At 37.2% G+C, this 20992-nt stretch overlaps 4 protein-coding genes and 1 long non-coding RNA gene across 8 annotated transcripts; 3 read left to right on the top strand and 2 right to left on the bottom strand.

Moving 5' to 3' along the window:
- The first annotated feature begins 425 nt into the window (after positions 1-425).
- LOC110096967 lies at positions 426-1223 on the top strand. Its single transcript, XM_020823145.1, has one exon. It carries the CDS (start codon positions 426-428, stop codon positions 1221-1223), a length of 798 nt encoding a protein of 265 aa, XP_020678804.1.
- A 5080-nt stretch (positions 1224-6303) lies between these two features.
- Positions 6304-7125, bottom strand: LOC110096982 (17.3 kDa class I heat shock protein-like). Its single transcript, XM_020823160.2, has one exon. The coding sequence runs from the start codon at positions 7001-7003 to the stop codon at positions 6434-6436; it is 570 nt and encodes a 189-aa protein (XP_020678819.1). The 5' UTR covers positions 7004-7125; the 3' UTR covers positions 6304-6433.
- A 1475-nt stretch (positions 7126-8600) lies between these two features.
- LOC110096980 (22.0 kDa class IV heat shock protein) lies at positions 8601-9679 on the top strand. The gene has a single exon (XM_020823159.2). The coding sequence runs from the start codon at positions 8676-8678 to the stop codon at positions 9258-9260; it is 585 nt and encodes a 194-aa protein (XP_020678818.1). The 5' UTR covers positions 8601-8675; the 3' UTR covers positions 9261-9679.
- A 2856-nt stretch (positions 9680-12535) lies between these two features.
- Positions 12536-13115, bottom strand: LOC114580675. The gene is made up of 2 exons (XR_003702197.1): positions 12984-13115; positions 12536-12765 (listed from the first exon to the last, which is right to left on the bottom strand). It is a non-coding gene; the product is annotated as an uncharacterized LOC114580675 (long non-coding RNA).
- A 3288-nt stretch (positions 13116-16403) lies between these two features.
- On the top strand, positions 16404-20650 carry LOC110096965 (B-box zinc finger protein 22). 4 transcript variants are annotated; one of them, XM_020823142.2, is made up of 3 exons: positions 16404-16628; positions 16955-17169; positions 20120-20650. In XM_020823142.2, exons 2-3 carry the CDS (start codon positions 16972-16974, stop codon positions 20459-20461), a joined length of 540 nt encoding a protein of 179 aa, XP_020678801.1. In that variant the 5' UTR covers positions 16404-16628; positions 16955-16971; the 3' UTR covers positions 20462-20650. The 4 variants fall into 4 exon arrangements, with proteins under 4 accessions (XP_020678801.1, XP_020678798.1, XP_020678799.1 ...); XM_020823139.2 differs by having other exon boundaries at positions 16943-17169; XM_020823140.2 differs by having other exon boundaries at positions 16940-17169.
- The last annotated feature ends 342 nt before the right edge of the window (positions 20651-20992 follow it).

Here is a 20992-nt window from a genome sequence, read left to right as displayed (position 1 = left end):
TTCAACTATAAGAATGTTGCTTTTGAAAATCATTTGGTCACCCAAATTATGGTTCTAATTGTCCAATAGTTCTTCGGGCCCTTGATTAGGACCCATTTGGGTTCGAATTGAGTCAAATTTGGTGTCATTTGTTTCGTATTTTTGAGATGTTCAGTTCGACTATGTCAGAACAGCAACTTTAGATATTAAAAATGTCTATTAATATATTTGTATTCTGCTGTCCAATAGAAACAAAACACGTGTATAGCTAATGTTCTCCATGTCTTTATATACCCGTGTAATAGATTAGCTGAGTAATAAAAAGTTTTACATTCTTCCTTCTTCTCTGTAATGTGTCATCTTCTTCCTTCTTGATCTTCTGCTTCATATCCTGATATTCAACATGGTATCAGAAGCGGTTTGATTCTCTGGGCATAGTTTTTCGCATGGCTTCTTCGTCATCCACCACGGCGATCGCCTCCGGCGACAAGTCCGACAAATTTTCCCTCTATCCCTCCCTAAAATTTGTTGTTTCCAATTTAAAATCCTTGATTCCTCATCATCTCTCTTCGGAGAACTATCAGATCTGGCGAAATCAGATACTCAAACTATTCAAGGCTAATGGCTTTGAGGAGTTTCTTGAATCAATGTCGGCGTCGACTTTGTCTGGCCACGATCAAAATCAAGAAAATGAAGATCCAAATGTTCGCAATGCAAACTGGATCCTTACAGACCAAAATCTCGCGGCAGCCATTTGCTCTACAATATCAGCTCCGGTTCTTCCATATATTATGCATCTAGAGACATCTGCGGAAATATGGCAAGCGTTGCAAACACGGTTTCAGTCGTCGAGTAGATCAAAGGTGATTCAGCTCAAAAATGAGCTACACAACCTCTCTATGAACACCTTATCTATGCAGGCTTATCTTGCTGAAATCAGGAAACTCGTGGACAACATCGCCTCCGCTGGTGCCAAGATGGATACCGAAGACATCATTCTTCATATCATGAACGGCCTGCCTGCCTCGTATCAATCGTTCAAGACTTACATCCGAACAATGCAAACTCCGCTCACTCTTGATGCGCTCTATGCTCTACTTATCTCTGAAGAAATTCATGTTCAAGCGGACTCTCAACGTCTCGCTATTCCTCAAGATACCCAGACTGCTCTCTACTCGAACAAGGGTAGAGGACGCCGAGGCAGAGGACGTTCATCTCAACCAAATCAACCTGTTCATAAATAGAGCACCAAATCTTCTCTCGTCTGCCAAATCTGTACAAAAAGGGGACACACAGCTGCTATCTGTTGGCACAGACACAATGCCAACTACGTTACTCCAAGAACCACACCAGATACAAGTAACGCGCTTCTTGCCACGTCGGAATCATCCTCTACAGACTGGTATTTAGATTCGGGCGCCTCATCTCACATGACAAATCGTCTTGATAATCTTACGCAAAGCTCGGTCTACAATGGTTCTGATCAGGTAACAGTGGGTGACGGCAGATCGGTTCCTATAGCTCACTCTGGGACAGGTCTGCTACCCACGTCGGATCGTAAGCTTCGTCTCTCAAATTTACTTCATATTCCATCCATCTCATATAATCTCTTGTCTATTTCCAATTTGGTTAAAGATAATCAAATCTCTATAACATTTGATCCTAATGGCTATGTGTTTAAGGATTTGCAGACTCAAACAACTCTGTTCAAAGGACCGTGTAGGAACGGTCTCTACCCACTCTCATCCTCTTATGTCTCGCACTAGCATCAAGCTCTCTCGGCAATTCCTCAACGGGCCATCAACTGGCACTTCAGGCTTGGTCACCCGCATAGCCGAACGTTGCAAGCTATTTCCACTAATAATCCTCAGTTACACATACCGCATTATGTTTCAAATTGTAGTTGGTGTAAAAGTTGTAAAGGTCATAAAATGTCTTTTGTCAAATCTATACATAGATCTACTAAACCTCTTGCTCTTGTTCACTCGGATGTTTGGGGACCATCTCCGGTCTCCTCGCATTAGGGTCTGCGTTACTATCTCATTATAGTGGACGATTATTCTCATTATACCTGGATTTTTCCTTGCTTACTCAAATCTGACGTTTCACAGCTGTTTATGAATTTTATTCTGTTTATTGAAAACCAAATGGATAGCAGAATTAAAGTAATTCGTAGTGATGGTGGAAAGGAATACGTCAATAATACATTTCGCAAATTTCTACAATCAAAAGGTATTCAACACCAAACCTCATGCCCGTACACTCCGGAACAAAACAGAGTAGCTGAACGCAAGCACAGGCATGTGGTGGAAACTGCTCGGACTCTCTTACACACTGCCTCCATGCCACTATCATAATGGCCTGAAGCAATCAATACAGCGGTCTACATTATAAACAGGCTCCCGTCTCCAACTACTAACAATATACCTCCTCTCAAACTCATGTTTAATATCACACCTGAGTACTCGCATCTAAAGACATTTGGATGCGAGTGCTTTCCTCTTCTACCACCTCATACTCGCACAAAACTTCATCCTAACTCTGTATCTTGTAGTTTTATAGGTTATATCGATACGCAAAAAGGATACCGGTGGTTAAACAAAAATACTAATCGTATCTACATCTCTAGACATGTTCAATTCTCAGAGGATTCCTTTCCCTTCAAGCAAAGCGTCACTACTATACATCAACAAGCACAGCATGTTCCGGCTCCACTCCTTGTTCCAATTTCAACACTTCAGCAAACTAATACACCCTGCCAAAACACATCAGACAATGCTCCTTCCATCTCTTCACCTCATTTACATACTGACTCTAGTAACATATCCCCTACGTCTATACCCTCTGCTCCGAACACTAGTACCAGGGAGGCAGTCAAACATCCCATGCTCACTCGAACACAAACTGGATCACTCAAACCAATTTGTCGCCTTAATCTTCTACATTGTGGCGAGTCGGCTGCTACAGCACCTACACCAACTTCATACAACACAGCCAGCAAGCACCTGGAATGGCGTAAAGCTATGGCATCCGAATTCTTGGCTCTTCAACAACAGGGTACATGGCGTCTGGTTCCTCCGCCTTCTAATGCATCTATTCTTGGCTGTCGATGGACGTTTCGCAAGAAACTCAATGAGGATGGATCTATTGCAAGATTCAAAGCGAGGTTGGTTGCTCAAGGCAATCATCAAGAATTTGGACTTCACTACGGCAAGACATTCAGTCCTGTTGCCAAGTTTCCAACCATCCGAATCCTCTTCACCGTGGCACTGTACAATGGCTGGCAAGTTCAACAATTGGATGTGTCCAATGCATTCTTGCATGGTAATCTGGAGGAAACAATATTCATGAAGCAACCGAAAGGATTTGAAGACACAACACATCCAAATCATGTGTGTCATTTACAAAAGGCACTCTATGGTCTAAAACAAGCTCCAAGGCAGTGGTATACCACATTTACAACCTATCTGATCAGCATTGGTTTTACCCACAGCAAAGCGGATCCTTCCCTCTTAACGCTTCATCGGAACAGCACTCACATCTACTTGCTCGTCTACGTAGACGACATATTAATCACGGGAAGTGACACAGGCGTTATTTCCACGCTTATCCAAAGTCTTGGATCCCGATTCACGCTCAAACAACTGGGTCATGCGAAGGATTTTCTGGGTATGCACATACAATCCTCACCAGATAAGTACTTCCTCTCTCAATCTAAATATGCTTTGTCTCTTCTTGAACAAGCAAATTTAATTAATTGCAATCCAATTGCCAATCCCTGCTGTACAAAACAGCCAGCTGCAGCTACTGCTGATGCAACTCTCTCCTATCCTTACATGTATCGCCGCCTGACTGGAGCATTGCAGTATCTGACTCTAACAAGACCGGACATTGCATATGCTGTTAATGTTCTATCTCAGCACATGCATGCTCCGGAACCCTCTCACACTCTTCTTCTTAAGCGCTTACTCAGATACATCAAAGGAACGGTATCTTACGGATTACCGATTACCAAGACAAATCTTCAGCTTCGCACTTTTTCGGATGCAGATTGGGCGGGTGATGCTCTCACTCGCAAATCCACCTCAGGATTCTGCACTTTCTTAGGAGATACACTTGTTTCATGGACGGTAAAGAAGCAAACGACAGTCTCACGCTCTTCCACTGAGTCCGAGTATAGAGCTCTTGCGGCAGCTACCGCTGACATCATATGGTTAAAACGACTGATTGCAGATTTCAACATCTCTCATAAGGATCCTATTGAGGTATACTGCGACAACACCTCAGCAATTGCATTAGCAAACAACCCGATATTTCACGCAAGGACCAAACACATCGAAATCGATCATCACTTCATACAGGATCACATTCAACAAAATACAATTCGTTTATTACCTATTAGCACAGTAGATCAAGTGGCCGATATTTTCACCAAGCCATTGTACACATCAAGATTCAAGACTCTCAGAACCAAACTAACAATCACTTCGGATTCGTTAGTTTGCGGGGGGCTGTCAGAACAGCAACTTTAGATATTAAAAATGTCTATTAATATATTTGTATTCTGTTGTCCAATAGAAACAAAACACGTGTATAGCTAATGTTCTCCATGTCTTTATATACCTGTGTAATAGATTAGCTGAGTAATAAAAAGTTTTACATTCTTCCTTCTTCTATGTAATGTGTCATCTTCTTCCTTCTTGATCTTCTGCTTCATATCCTGATATTCAACAGACTATAAGTTTGTTGAAACCAGAGTTCTGATAGTCCCAATTTTAATTTTGGAAGTTTCAAATTTGATTTTACCTCGAGATTGATGCCCGTGCATGATAATTTTTTGATTATGTATCAATTCTATTACTTATTTCTACATTAATATTTTAATATAATTTTTTTAAAATATTATAGAAAAGAATTATAAAAAATTATCTTAAAAGAAGCCTTAGTACTAGACCTGTCAATATTGGACCCGACCCGAAAACCCGATCCGAACCCGACCCGGAATTTTCGGGTTCGGGTTGACCCGAACCCGAAACGGGTCGGGTTCGGGTCCGGAAAACCGACCCGTTTGCAAAAACGGGTCGGGTTCCGGGTTGACCCGACGGTTGCGGGTAACCCGAAAACCCGTTTATTTTAAAAAAAATTCAAATTTTTCTGCCCCCGCGCTGTTTGCTGCCCGCCAGCCCAGCTCTCTGCCCGCCAGGCGCCAGCCCCGCGCTGCCCGCTGTCGCCAGGCGACGCCTGCTCCCGCGCTGCCCGCCAGGCGCAAGCCCCGCGCTGCCTGCTGTCGCCAGGCGACGCCAGCCCCCGCCCAACTGGCAAGCCATTTCCGATTTTTCGCGCAGGCGTCATTTCCGTCCGACTGTCCGAGGCGGCGAGGCCAGGCGTCCCGACTCCGAGGCAGGCCATTTCCGCGCCGTCCGACTCCCGAGGCAGACCAGTTCGGCGTTCGCAGATACACGTTCCGTCCCGAGGCGGGGAGGCCAGGCGTCGTTTCCGTGTTCCGTCCCGAGGCGCAAGGACAGGCGGCTACGCGGGTCGGGTCGGGTTGACCCGAACCCGAAGCGGGTCGAGTTCAAGTCCAGAAAATTGACCCGTTTGTAAAACCGGGTCGGGTCAACCCGAACCCGAATATTGCCGGGTCAGTTTCGGGTTCGGGTCAACCCGACCCGTAACCCGAAATTGACAGGTCTACTTAGTACTGCCCAATATCGATGTGGCTCATTCTCATGCCATCCACACGGAATAATACCAGAATCGGCCACTTCCACTTCAACATTTAAAAAGAATTAAAAACAAATTTCAAGAATATTTTCTTTATTTTTAAAAGATATATATTTTTTAGAAAAAAAAATATATTTTCCTTCATATTTTATATATTTATTTCCAGAAGTGTTTTTATTTCCCTGATAATTAATTAGAGTTATGCGAAATTAAGAAAGTTAATTTCGAATATATATATTTTATTAATTTAATTTTTCTGTTATAAAGAATTTATTCCCTTTATTTAATACTTTTTTATTATTAGATTATGTTCCATTATTTTTTATTAAATAAACTAGTTAATATAATATAAATTTTGTTTAATTTTATTCTAAATTTGAAGACGAAAATCTAACATTTTTTTAAATAATTTAATGACATACAAATCCCATTTCTTCGGAAAGAGACGACATTATCTTTCAAAAAAAAAGAAAAAAAAAACCTTACAGATTTAAAATCAATTTCAGTGACACAAAACATATTATACGATCATCAAAATATAATTTTTTCATCACAAATTATTCCGCATGTACTAATCGTTCTTACTAGATAAAAAAAAGCTTTACTTTGATCGTAGTAAGACTCATCGATTACAGGCAACAGCTTCTACACTTACAGCAATAACGCCACTTCAACAGCGCTTCACAAACCAGGAACAGATCCAACCATCTACGGATCGAAAAATAAGCCCTCAAATCTCAGCCTTAGAAGCCTTGACATCCACACCGCCCTTATCACCCGCCTCTACAATCTCCACAACCCTAGCCTCCCGCTTCTGCAGATGCTCGGCGAGCTTCGGCACGGTGATCCTCAACACTCCGCTCTCCATCTGCGCCCCGATCCGCTCAATATCGGCGTTCCACGGCAGACGGAACCGCCGCCAGAACTTGCCAGTGGGTCGCTCGGCTCGATGCCACTTCTCGCCCTCGGCCTCCTCCTCCGACCGCCGTTCGCCGCTCACACGCAGCACGCGTCCTTCCTCCACCTCGATCTTGACGTCATCGCGGCGTATGCCGGGGATGTCGAGGGAGATGATATGGGCTTTGGGAGTTTCTTTCCAATCGGCTCGGGCGAGGAGTGAGTCCGAAGCGGAGTTGGGTACGGCGAGGAGCGGCGGATCGGGGAGGCGGAAGGGATCTTCGGCGGCGAGCAGGGCGTCGAAGATGCTGCTGCGGGTGAAAGGCGTGAGGGCGTTAGGGGTAGGAAGACCTAGGGCGACTGCGAGGACGATGAAACATACGGTTGCAAATGAGGTTCTCATTGCTGGGGTGAAATGCAATCTGGATGATAGAACTGCAGGTAGATTAGCGTGAGAAGCGATTGGAATTGGTGACGATATGCTGTAGATGCCTCATTTGAAGGATTTACGGAATATTTATAGGAAGGAGGGGTAGGAAGAACTGAAGAAGGAAGGAGAAATTTCCAGAACGGGATATGAAGGCGAAGTCCTGGTTCTTCTAGTAGGTTCTGGTTTATATAATTATATGTATTCTCAACTTGCGACTAATAATTTATTTGAATATTATTATTACAGAAAGATAATTTCATGTAAAGCAGCCGTACTCATTTTTGCAATGCTATTTATTTGATTCGAATTGGATTCTAATGTAAATATAAAATTGTTGATATAAAAATTGATATATCTACAAAAGAATTGGCAACATCAGCACAAAACTCCATATAAAAATTTGAATTAAAAATTATTGAAGTTAAATTCAAGATCATATGTTTCAACAAATTTATAATTGATATAAATGTCTCAATGTGAGTGCGGGAATTGTTTGCGACTGGGAGAGTTGGAGTAGAGAAGGAATTTTAAAATAAATTATTAAACGATATTATTTGTGGTCTTCTTAACGAGCTTATTCGTGAACTTTAAATGACACTATTTGTAAACATAAACAAACTGAACAGTAAGTTGTTCAAGCTCATTTATTTAGCTATCGAATATTTATAAAAAATGTTCAAGCTCGTTCATTTATCTTATTAATGTTAGAACACCTTAGCTGATCTCGGACAGCTCAGCATTCCGCTTTGTTATTCTTGTAATCCTATAAGATCTGTACACGTGTAAAGTCATTACACAATACATTATATATATAGGCTTAGGCTATAACGGAGACTAATTAAGCAAATACAAAATAATATTTCATTTACTGTTCATCTTCTTCCTTAGATGAGTTCTTGAAACTCACAGCTCTTTGCAAGAGATTCCACAATCAAGCGAACATAAATGAGGTATTCTCGAGTCGAGCCACGAGTAGCTCGTTGAATGCTCATTCATTTGAAACCCTAATCAAAATATCAATATATATCTATATTCATACTCTATAAATTATATACAATACAATAGTCATACAAATACAACACCCCTCACTCGTGAGTATAAAACAATATCTAAATACAAAAAGAAATAAACAACAAAAAAATTTAAAAAATTATATAACTAATCAATCTCACACTCATAATCATCTTCCCTAACATAAAATCATTTAAACTACATATAATGAGTTAAAAAGCTCACACTCATAGTTTTCTAGCACGTAACAAAATTAAGAGAAAGGACAAAAAATATAATACAATAAAATAGAATATCATTAAAAAGCAGTAATAAAACAGTCCCCAACAAAGCCCAAGCCAAATAGCTGGCTCTTGCTAGAGGCGATTGTTCAATAAGGAAATTGACAGGGGGCTTATTAAAAAACTGAGGGTCATCTACCTGTGCTAATTTTTCCGCCTGACCAGTACCAACTTGAAGTCTCTGGAAGCCTCTTTACCGTCCCCTACCTCCCACCACTCGCTCGAACCTTCGCGTCATGTCTCAGATATAAGCTACTCCCATATATATAACAATCCTTCTTCCACAAAAACTTCAGCCCTAAAACGATCGACACAACTGCTAATTCCACACGAATCTTGACGCGAACTCAGCCATGATCACTCGCACCGCTTTCTTCTCCTTCAGCCTTCTCCTCTTCCTACTCTCAACCACCACCTCATCTTCCGCTTCTCTGCTCCAATCACTCGACCCGGTCACCGAACGCCTCATAGACCCGTTTCGAATCCTCGAGCACATACCCTTCGAGCTGGACCGGGCCGACTTAACGCCGGCGGTCTATCCAACCACCGCCACCGTTAACTGGAAGGAAACTCCGACCGCCCATGAGATCTCCATCGACGTCCCCGGAATGAAGAAAGATGAGCTCAAGATAGAAGTATTAGATGAGAATCGAGTCTTGCGTGTCAGCGGCGAGCGGAGGAGAGAGGAAGAGAAAAAGGGAGAAAAATGGCACCGCGTTGAACGAGCAGAGAGGTTCTGGCGTCAGTTCAGATTGCCGGAAAACGTTGAACTTGACTCCGTTACGGCCAAGTTAGAGGATGGTGTGCTTACCGTGACCCTGCCTAAGCTGGCGCTTGACAAGGTGAAGGGTCCCCGGACGGTGAACATAGTTGGCGGCGAAGTGGAGAAGGAGAGTTTGAGCGGCGGTAAAGATGTTGGAAAGAAGGTCGAGCTCTGAGCATTAGTGGAAATAGAGCGTTTCTGAATAGCCGAAGAACTGCTAATTATGTGCGTGTTATCAACGGTTGGGTGCTCTGTGTTTTGTTTTCGATGAAAGTTTGGTTATATGGCTTATCCAAATAAAAATGGGAGATTTATATGCATACCACTTTATACTACTCTATTTACATATTTAACATCTAAAATTTTAATATTACATGCATACCACTCATAGTTCATTTTCATATCAAATATGGGTGGTATAAATGAAATATATAAGTGGTATAAAGGAAACATGAGTGGTATATTTGATATTAAAATAATATAAGGTGGTATGTATGTAATATTAAGATTTTGGGTGTTAGATATGTAAATAGGATGGTATAAAGTGGTATGTATGTAAAATTCCCAATAAAAATTTAGCGCCTGTTTTGGATAGTTTTTTATTACTTTATTTTTATAATAATTTTTATTTGCTTGTTTTTTTTCTTTTTCCTTTTTAAGATTTTTTTTCTGTAATTTTTAATAGCGGCTTTAAAAAAATTAAATTTTAAATAAATTTATAATTAATTTTATAAAAAAATTATTAATTTTTAATTTATGAAAAATTTATTATCTTCTAAACTCCAACAAAGTATAATTTCTTTTTTATATAGAGAGTGCATAAGAGTGAGAAAATAGATTGCAACTTTTATAAAATATTTACCCAATTATTAAAATGTACAATAAAATTGAACTTCATATTTCTTTTAAATAATATAACTTGACACTAAAAAATGCATGAATTCATTAGTTTATATTTTTAAGATAATTATTAAATTTATAGATATGCATAATTTAAATATCTTAACATAAATTTCTATGAAATGAAATTTGTGAATGAACTATCATTTATTAGCACCTTCCCAAATATGTAATAATTGATCAAAGTGGTTGATCCATCAATATGATCAACGATATAGTTCAAGATGGTCAATGAAAAAATATTGCTTAAAGATATTCTAAATTTGTAATATATTTTGCATCATAGTAGGGTTCAAAGTTTTTTTTATTTTTATTGAAATTAGTGTAATTCTTAGATATTACATATAGCACAAATCTCATATAGTGGTTTAGTTAGTCCTTTTTTACAAAATGGGCATAATTTAAAAAATTAAATAATAATAATAAAATAGATAAAAGTGTGTGAATTAGTATGTTTATAGAAAAAAATACAAACAATTAGTAAGATATAATCATTAAATTTATATAAGGAAAATATAAGAAGACAATAATGTGTAAGGGGTTAAATTAGTCATTTTTTATGAGAAATGGGCAAAATTTTAAATTGAAGATGGAAAATTTCTAAAATTAGTTTTTTCTTCAAGAAATTATTATTTTTGGCAAATTACTCAGTCTAATATGATTCTATCTTTAATCTTTGAGCAAATTAAAATATATTAAAGCTCATTCTGATAAAAAATATATCATGTTTTAATGCAAATTTTTTCAAATCTTCATACAAAGATAATTTGAGGGGATTTTCATTCCTTTTGTTAAACGAAATACTTGTAAAATATTTTTTATAAACATGAAATATATTTGTAGAAATACCCCTCTACTTCATTTTCTACAACATAAATTTGACCAACTATATAGAAAATTTCAAGGTTGTGAAAATTGAATTAGAAGATGAACTTTAAGAAGGATAGATTCACTGTTCGACTGATCAAATCGGATGATGTAATAAATAATAATACAAAATTTTAAAATTCACAAATGTAATTTCATCAATGCTAAAAAATACAAAAATTCACAAATGCAATTTTAGTAATAGATAATATTTTTCAAAATATTCTTTAAGCAAGCACGATAAATAAATTTAAGAATCAACATCAACATCAAGCCTTTGTCCCAATATGTGGGGTCTTTGTCCCCCTATGTGGGGTCAACTACATTAATCCTTTTTCGTCATTGTGTCTGATTAAAAGTCAAATTCTCTTTTAAATCTAATAAAGAAATATCATTTTAATATTTCATAACCAAATTTTTTTAGGTCTACCTCTATCTTTCTTAACATAAGTCGAATATAATACCTCAACTTTTTTAGGCGGGTCATTGGAAGGCCTCCATTTAATGTGACCAAAACATCTAACGCGACTCTCTCTAATCTTATCTTCCACTGGAGCTACTCCAACTTTTTCCAGTATATGCTCATTTCATATCCTATCTCTAAGGGTCAAGCCACTCATTCACCTAAGCATCCTCATCTTTGAACACTTAACTTAGAATTATGCTTTTCTTTTAATGGTCAACATTCGGCACCATAAAGCATTACAGGTCTCACCACCATCTTATAAAATTTTCCCTTAAGTTTGAGAGGGACTTTTCTATCGCACAATAAGCCCGATGCAATCCTCCACTTCAACCATCCAATATGAATTTTGCTGATAATATCCCCATTTATTTCACCATCACTTTGAACAATAGAATCAAGATATTTAAAACATGTACTCTTATTGATGATTTGATCGCCCAAAGTCAAAATCCCCTCACTAGGTCTATTGCTACTAAAATTACACTCCATATATTCAGTTTTAGATCTACTCAAGCGAAAACATTTAGACTCTAAGGTTGACCTCCATAATTCAAGTTTACCTTCAACTCCATCTCTAGTCTTATTAATAAAAAGAATATCAGCAGTAAAAAGCAAGCAAATGTCTAGTGAGAACATTCATGACTAAAACAAAAAAATATGGACTTAAGGCTGATACTTGATGTAAGCCAACTGAAATAGGAAAATATTTGGTCAAACCACCTTGTGTTTGAACACAAGTAATATCTCCTGCATCCATATTTTTAATTAAACTTAAACATAAATATTAAAAATAAATTTGATTACATAATTAAACTTAAACACATGATTTAAATCACCAATCCAAAACGACACACCTTGCAGCTCCAGGTTCTTGCACGAGGTGGTCCAACCATCCCGCGGCTTCCGATTCATGCATAATTAAATTCGATGTATAGCATCAATTAATAGAGTTGAAATTTCATATCACTTGACTCTATGTCTAACATCTTCTTGTTTGTAGAAAAAATAAGATGAGAACTCCGTAGAACTGAAAATAGTTATCAATGAGTGTGATCATATTAGTCGCATTGATATCACACTCATTGATAACTAATAATAAAGTTTTTTTTCTTAAGATTATTTATATCCATTATTCGCATTCACAAACAACAAAATTTATCTAAAAATATCATATTGCTTAATTCTAATTTCAATTCATAATTATTTTGAAATCCCCATTTATCAAATCTCTGATCAGAGTGCTCTGATCCAATTTTTTTGCCAAGAAAAAAACCTTTTTTTTTTATTCTTACAGCCTTCTGTCTCATTCCATTCCAAATACATCAAAATAGCCAAAAAATACATGTACGCCCCTGCAAGAACTAAAACATGGAAAAAATGACGACTATGTCCGGCGATCTTCCTTGGCATCCATCTCTCCGGGACTCTTGCGGCGTAAATCACCTCTCTGACCCCATAGCACAACCCCATCACACGAAAATCCAACTTAGAACGAAATCACATCGGTAATAATCACAGCCCGAAAATAATTAAGAAATTAGATTCTATAAAAATCACACTGCATCGCAGTTGAAGGAGAAGAACCAATTCTTTAATTACGAAGATCAAGCGGAATAAAATCCAATCACTGCTAAAACAAAGGAAATGTTGCCTGGAGTTAATCACCTTCTTAATATCGTTCTTGATAACTAGAATCGAAGAAGCTGAGAGCGAGGGAGTGCGAGATTGAGCTTTCGAACAGGGCTCACGAGCAGGAGACGGAGACGGAGAGACGAACAGAACTAGCGAGAGAAAAAAATTTTGGGAGCGGAACAAATGTGGTCTTCGTTAGGTTATTTTTCTTATGGAACTCCTTCGCCGTTGGATCTTAAATCAACCGCTCAAATTCATAAATTTTTGAACCGCGCGGTTCTTAAGAAGGGGTGCCGGTTCGGCGGTTGTTTTTAGCCGGGCAGACGGTTTTTTCGAGTAGGGCTGCAAACAAATCGAGTTGAACTGAGTATGTGAGTGTTCATATTTGAGTACATTTATTATCAATTTGTTCAAATTTGATTCATATTTAATTCGAGCTTTATTGTTTGTATTCATATTGATTCGTTTAAATTAGTGAGTGTTCATGTTTGGTTCATGTTCGACTCATATTTGATTTGTTTAATGTTTATCGAGCTTTAAATAAACAAGTCTTAACGAGCTATGTTCATGTTCGACTCATATTTGATTCGTTTAATGTTTAGCGAGCTTTAAATAAACAAGTCTTAACGAGCTCTACTTCTAGATGTTCACTAACCTAAAAACGAGCTTTATCGAGCCTCATAACAAACAATTATATCAAACATATTCATGAACACTAGGGGTGTCAATTCGAGTTGACGTACAGGTCGGGTTCGGATCGAACCAGAGTTGACCCGGTTCTAAAAGAGTCAACCTGAACCCGACCCGTTTTTTGTAAACGGGTCGGCTATCTCAACCCGGACCCTACCTGTGCGGGTTGTCGGGTTGACACGACCCGACCCGATTAGTTAAACTCTAAGTAGCGGCAGGCGCGGCGGCAATGGCACCGCGACACGCGAGCAGCGAAGTGACTGAACTCGAGGTCCAGAACTGAAGCGGCCCTTGCCGCGCTGGCACGCGAGCGGCAAAGCTGAAGCGGGCTTAGCCGCACTTACATGCGAACCGCGAAGTCGAAGCGGGCAACAGAGGGCTGGCAGCCTTGCACGTGTCGCGATTCCCGAACTGCGAAGAGACACGATGCGACGTGACTTGATGCGTTGGGCAGCCGGGCAGTCGACGCGGGCAGACCGGGCAGAGGATTTCCGGGTCAATTTTGGGTCATTTTCGGGTTACTGGGTTAACTCGAACCCGACCCGTTTTTTGAAACCGGTCAGTTTATTGAACCCGAACTTGACCCGTTTCATAAACGGGTCGACACGAACACAGATTTTTTCGGGTTGGGTTCGGGTCGGGTTTCGGGTCGTGTCAAAATTTGACACCCCTAGCTGCAAACAAATCGAGTTGAGTTGAGTATGTGAGTGTTCATATTTGAGTTTATTTATTATCAATTTGTTCAAATTTGATTCGAGCTTTATTGTTTGTATTCATATTGATTCATTTAAATTAGTGAGTGTTCATGTTTGGTTCATGTTTGGCTCATGTTTGATTCGTTTAGTGTTTATCGAGCTTTAAATAAACAAGTCTTAACAAGCTATAAACGAGCTCTACTTCTAGATGTTCACTAACCAAAAAAACGAGTTTTATCGAGCCTCCTAACAAACAATTATATCAAACATGTTCGTGAACATATTTAACGATTTCTTCTTACTTAGCATATCTTATAATATTTAATTAATTTAAATTTTATTATTTAACAATAATTATATCATTATATTATAATAAATATAAAATATTTATATTATGTATATTTATCAATTTTATAATTAAATATTAATTAAGTTTTTATCAAACTTATTCAAAAGTTCTGAATCGAACACTAATCGAGCTTAAAGTCGAACTTGTTCACGAGCTTTAAATAATGTTGTTCATGAACATAAATGAGCCGAACACATCAGGGTTCAAGTTTGTTTTTTTATGGATTGAGTATTTAAAATATTGTTCAAGTTTGTTTGCCTAATTAATTAAAGGATCAGAAACTAGTTTTAATCGAATATAACAACAAGTAGCTCGTCGAATATATGGTTCGCTTGCATTCCTAATCCCTGGTCTAACTTGAAGTGGTTTTAAGGCTTAAGCTAACCGGCCGATCCGATCCAATTTTTAAAACCAAGGAAAAACCCTTTATTGCAAAATTAATTGGCATAGTTCAGCCAGAAATGCAAAACTTTGTGAAAACAATGATGAAAATTACATCAACATTCTTAAAATATACTGTAGACCTTCCCTTCATCATATTAAAACTCAAAATTAAACATATATAATAATATTTAACTCTACTCATAATTTCAAATTTAACGTTATAACACTATCTATTTACTATTTATTAATAAGTTTTACATTTTTCTTCCTTTGTAATTACATTAGATATGGGGGTCTTCCGACAAAAAGGGACAACTAGAAGAGCGTCGGTTGATTCCATTAAAGAATTATAAATTTATTTTCTCGTGAAAGAGTTATAAATTTAGTTTTTCTCGTGATCTCCCGTTGTCTCTCTCTTGTAATTTATAAATTATCATCACGAACTTTTCGCCAACTTTTTCATGGGATTTATAAAAATTTATATATCTTAAAATTTGTATTGTATTAATAAATACAAAAAATTAATATTAAATATATAAATTTACTAAATTTTATGATATATATATAAATTTAAAATAATATATTTGTCCGTTTTCAGATGACTTGACCAAAGTAAAAAAAATTATATATTATTTTAATTTATGGATATTTACATAGATAACACTTAAAAGTCTCTTAACTTAACACCCAAAATTATCTATTTACACACAAACTACTTAAAAACATATAAAAAAATAAAATAAAAGACTTAAAACATATTCATTGCATCTAAAATACCACTCTCGTTACTTCCCGTCAAAATCTTAACAATATCCAGCTCTATGAATGTGATTTTTTGGAAAGATTTTGGCATCAACAACCACAAAATGGAGAAGATGAAAATGCATAAAAACAATTATAGAGAAAATACTAAAAGAGAAGGTAGAGGGGTTCCACGTTAGCACTTGATTGATCGAGGAAGAGCATATGGGAGGTTGAAGACGTGTGAAGGCCACATTAGACGTCGAGTGATTATGCTCGATCAGGAGGTTCGCACGTAATGGAGAAGGAGAGTTGCATGGGCATGTGGTTCAAACGAGTTGCTCGAACAAGGTAGAGAAGATGAGTTTCGTGTGCAAGTCTGGCGAGGTTTTGACGGAGGTAGACGAAGTAATAATTTAGAAAGCCGAATAGGTTTGAAATGGTAGGTGTGTAAATAGAGAATTTTAGGTGTTAGGTGAGTAAATAAGCGATTTCTAAGTATTATGTAGGTAAAAATTCCTTTAATTTAACTAATTAAAAAAATATAAGGAGATTTGTTTTTTTGAGTTATAACTATTCTGTTCCTCCATTTATAGCCCCGAGCATCTTCTTCCCCTCAACTCCGCGCTGCTCTCTCTTTCTCTGTAGCAGAAAACCTCGCCGCGGGCCAGCCGTATTTGATTCCCAAATTAAAGTTTATGGCTTAGCGGTGGGTTTGCATCTTTGCTTTCTGAAGCCGTTGATCTTATTCCGGTTAGCTGTCGTGGCGTCCGTAGATTGCCGGAATCTGATTTTGCTGGAAGACCGGCAAAGATTACAGTTTTGTTTCTTTCTCTCTCTATCTTTTGCTGTTTCTCTTGTTTTTTTTGAGGGAGATCTAGAAATCTTGGATAGTGATGGACTTTCATCACATTCTCTTCTGTTAATGTGATTTTAACTCCGATCACTGAGTATTGGAATCTCAAAGCAACTATTTTGAGGGTTCAGGTTTGGCTCATCGTTGTGATCTTAGGGCTGATAAAGCAAATATGTATAAAAATGATTTTTTTTTTTAATTTTATATGTGGAAGTGAAATATATTTGCTGATTTTTTTAAGAAATTTCAAACCAACAGTAATTTTTAACTGTAGCAGTTGTGATTGAAGATCGCAGTGGCGGAGAGATGAAGATACAGTGCGATGCGTGCGAGAAGGCAGAGGCGGTTGTGCTCTGCTGCGCGGATGAGGCGGCGCTCTGCTGGGATTGCGACGAGAAGGTGCATGCAGCCAACAAGCTAGCCGGAAAACACCAGAGAGTACCGCTCCTCCTCCCCAGCGCCGCCTCTGCTACCTCCAAATTGCCCGGTTGTGATATCTGCCAGGTATGCAGTCTTCCCTCCTGTTCCAATGAATTAGATATTTAGTGCAGAGTTATTGTCAATTTATACCAAAGCTGTAACCTTTATTCTGCTTTCTATGTGGAAGAGAGAAATCCTATTTCTTCCGGGCATCATCATAATCATGTCGCCTTATCCCAACTATTCTTGATCGGATTTTCTCCATTTGTTCTTGCCAATGTTGCTTGATGTACTTAACTCTATTTCACACTTTTTTTTGTGAGATCTATAACTTTCTTATCTTTGATATTTCCTTTCTTTTTTAATGGGGGAATTATGAACATGACACTAAAAACTTACCTACTTATAAAACTAAGGTTTCGTTTAAGACAAATTTCTTACAGCTTTCTAGAATTGTTTTTTGAGAATTTTTTGTACTAAAAAATTGTTTTAGAAAGCAGCAAAACAACGAAGCTCAACATTCATGTCTTTTTTTTATACTACTGACCCGTGTATTTGCATATGCTGAAAGATCAAATCATTAGGAATTTGATAATAATGAGAAATATGTATTGGGATTTTACAATTTGAAAAAAAAAGCACAAATTTTGCATACAAATGTCAAAATTACATATTTCTTGAACATTTAAAGCATTTTCTGAAGCATGCTTGAGTGTAAGACATTTCACAATAGCAACCTATTTCTATGAAAATTTGATCAGCTAGGAGTTGTACTCTTAGAGAAAGGGCAAATTATTATGTGCGGACGCCGAAGGCCATTGAGAGACCAACCAGAATGCGCCATGTCACCCCCACTCGGTACTGCTCGGTACCATGCTCGGTACCGTGCTCGGTATTGCTGACGTGGCGCATTCTAGTTGATCTCCGAACGGTAAACATCGTTCGACGTCCGTGCAAAATAATTTTTCCTCAGAAAGACCGCAGAAGGCAGTTGAAAATAAATAATCTAACCAATAAGCATAGGGAGCAATCTGCCTCACCAGTCTTCTCTTTTAGAACAATTTGCACAGGATTTTAATTGTGTTGTAAATAAGTCATAAGTTAGGTAATTTGTTGGTGGGAGCAAACATCGATTAAATTTCAGGTCAATTATAAACTCCAAAATCATTAAGGTTGGTTTGAGATGACTTTTTTATTACTTTTTAAAACATCTTTCTAGTACAAAAATAAAAGCTTTAAAAAACAGTAAAAAAGCCGTCCCAAACAAAGCCTAAGTGACACCTATATAATAGTCCATTACTAATCCTAAGATTATAATTGCTTGAGAACGATTACATCCAATCAGAATCATACTCATTTAGGCTTCGTTTGGGACAGCTTTCGTCTTGCTTTCTAAAACAGCTTTCTAGTACAAAAATTTATTTAATTTGAAAAATTTGAACTAAAAAGTCGTTTTAAAAAACAGTACGAAAGCTATCTCAAATGAAACCTTCATAGGGCAAAGAAAGGTTTAGGCTTCAATTGTTATGATGCACCAATCTCCAATGAAATGTGTTTCTATTCTGTCCTAATTTAGAAGCCAAACCATATTATTGCATGCAATCATTTCCGTCGATTAAATTAAATATCTCATATTCTACACTGAAATTCAGTTTTGTTTGCATAATTAAAGCCTTTACCAGCAAAGAAAGAGATTTGATATAAATGATTTGGCTGTTTCTTATATGGAAGATCATAAAAAAGGAAGTTTAATATCCTAAAGATGTGGAAAAGTTGGCTTGTTATTTAATTATATGTAACCATGTGATCGTTCTCTTTTAGATGACAGTTGTGGTAGCCATATCTTTTTCTATATTGCTCACCTAAATTTAGCAACTTTTCATCAATCCTTATTTCTTTCTTTTAGGTCATTGATCTTCCTTTCAGTATCTTGATGCGACGTTTAGGACGGTTTTCTTACTGCTTCTTAAAGCTGTTTTTTAGTTCAAAAATCAAAATTTTTATACTAGAAAGTTGTTTCAAGAAGCAGTAAGAAAGCTGTCCCAAATGAAATTTGAATCTCCTAATTGAAATGGATTTTTATCTGAAGATAAATGCAAAGATTATTTTGTTGTATAGGTCATATAAAACTATGAGAAACATGCTAATGAGATATTATGAACCATTATGCATGTCAATGCCAACATTTGTAATGCTTTTCACCATATAATGGACGGTTGAGTGCTATGAAGTTAGAAGCCATTGAATGTGTTAATGAAATGGCTGGCTTTCCCCTATTAATGACTAAGAACCACCATGTCTTCAGGACCATCATCTCTTGATAGACAGATTGAGGAGCTCTTTTTAGTGTAGTTACCTTTCTTAAATTTCACTCACAAAATATAATCTTTTCTTGGTGTCGGTTGTTAGATTAATTATTCTGTGTGGATGCCGAACGTTGTCTGGAAGCCAACTAGAATATGCCACATCACCTTGTGTTCGGTACCGCGGCTCCGTACTGCTGAAGTGTCGCATTCTGGTTGATCTTCAGACGACGTTCTTCATCCAGTCTCCGCACAAAATAATTTCTCCGGTTGTTAACATGATTAATAGGAGATAACTAGTTCAAAATGCTTTTAACCCTTATTAAAAAAAACCTTAAGAGTTCAAAATACGCTATGCCATTTTGTTTTCTCAAACAAAAGTTTCATTTGAGACGGCTTTTTTACTGCTTTTTAAAGTAGCTTTTTAGTTCAAAATTTTATTAAACTACAAATTTCGGAACTTAAAACTGTTTTAAAAACAGTAAGAAAGTCGTCCCAAACAAATCCAAAGATTTTACAATTTACTATAAAAGTTTTTCATTGTTCTCAACAGCTTTAGGCTTCGTTTGGGACAACTTCTGTATTGCTTTTTAAAATGTCTCTCTAATACAAAAATTTCAAATTAAAAAAACTTCTATTCTAGAAAGTTGTCGAAAAGAAAGTCGTCCCAAACTAAGACTTAATTACGATATGAATTTATTTATTTATTTATTTATTTTGCGATTTTGCAGGAAAAAGCTGGTTATTTTTTCTGCTTGGAGGATCGAGCTTTGCTCTGCAGGCATTGCGATCTAACAATACACTCAGCAAGCCCTTTTGTATCCCACCATCAGAGATTCCTAATCACTGGTGCGAGGGTTGCTCTTCAACACTATCTCACAAACAACAGTAGCAGCAACAGAAGCAGTGCCGCAGTGAATGAATTTAGTAACAGCAGCGGAAGTATTGGCAATAGTAGTAATCCTGCTGGCTCTCTGGCCTCAACAAGTCTGGCTGTGGAGAAGACTGAGGGCTTTAAGCCTAACTGGCCATGGAATGAGATATTTGAGGGTCCTGATTTTGATCATTGCTAAGCGTTGATGTGTTCTTCTCTTTTTTATGTAACAGATGGGAATATATTATAGGATCTTGGTATCAACATCTCATATAGAAACTGTATCAGAATGGACTATTTTATGTAAAATCTGTAATGCTCTTGAAAATATGAAATAATTTGATAATAAGTAGAAGACGATGAAGTCCATGTCTTCTATTTTCATAAATTCGAATGTATTTTTACTGTGGGATATGTATTGCTTATTCAAAAGAATTTTGCATCCAGATTTTGTTATATGTGAAACGTTTGAATTTTAGGCTTCGTTTGGAATAGCTTCTCTGTTGCTTTCTAAAACTATTTTTTTAGTACAAAAATTTTTTGAATTAAAAAATTTTGTAATAAAAAATAATTTTATAAAATAACAAAAAATTATCCAAAACTTAAAGCTGTTAATAAATAAGAGAGTCAATTCATTATAAATGGTATGGATATATAAGAAAAAAAAGAGAGATTTAAAGAAATAATTAGTAAAATTTCACTTCTTCATTGGTTGCATGTCACTCAAAAA

Source organism: Dendrobium catenatum, unplaced genomic scaffold (genome assembly GCF_001605985.2).
Source record: "Dendrobium catenatum unplaced genomic scaffold, ASM160598v2 fragScaff_scaffold_133, whole genome shotgun sequence".
Taxonomy (NCBI): domain Eukaryota; kingdom Viridiplantae; phylum Streptophyta; class Magnoliopsida; order Asparagales; family Orchidaceae; genus Dendrobium; species Dendrobium catenatum.
Note: the sequence above shows the minus strand (reverse complement) of the source record. Positions and strands in the feature narration are given on the sequence as shown.

Excerpts from the sequence above, each read along its gene's own strand:
- LOC110096967 (XM_020823145.1), top strand. The coding sequence starts at position 426 with ATGGCTTCTTCGTCATCCACCACGGCGATCGCCTCCGGCGACAAGTCC.
- LOC110096982 (XM_020823160.2), bottom strand. The coding sequence starts at position 7,003 with ATGAGAACCTCATTTGCAACCGTATGTTTCATCGTCCTCGCAGTCGCC.
- LOC110096980 (XM_020823159.2), top strand. The coding sequence starts at position 8,676 with ATGATCACTCGCACCGCTTTCTTCTCCTTCAGCCTTCTCCTCTTCCTA.
- LOC110096965 (XM_020823142.2), top strand. The coding sequence starts at position 16,972 with ATGAAGATACAGTGCGATGCGTGCGAGAAGGCAGAGGCGGTTGTGCTC. Across the intron at positions 17,170-20,119 it reads CCGGTTGTGATATCTGCCAG|GAAAAAGCTGGTTATTTTTT; the intron begins GTATGCAGTCTT and ends GCGATTTTGCAG.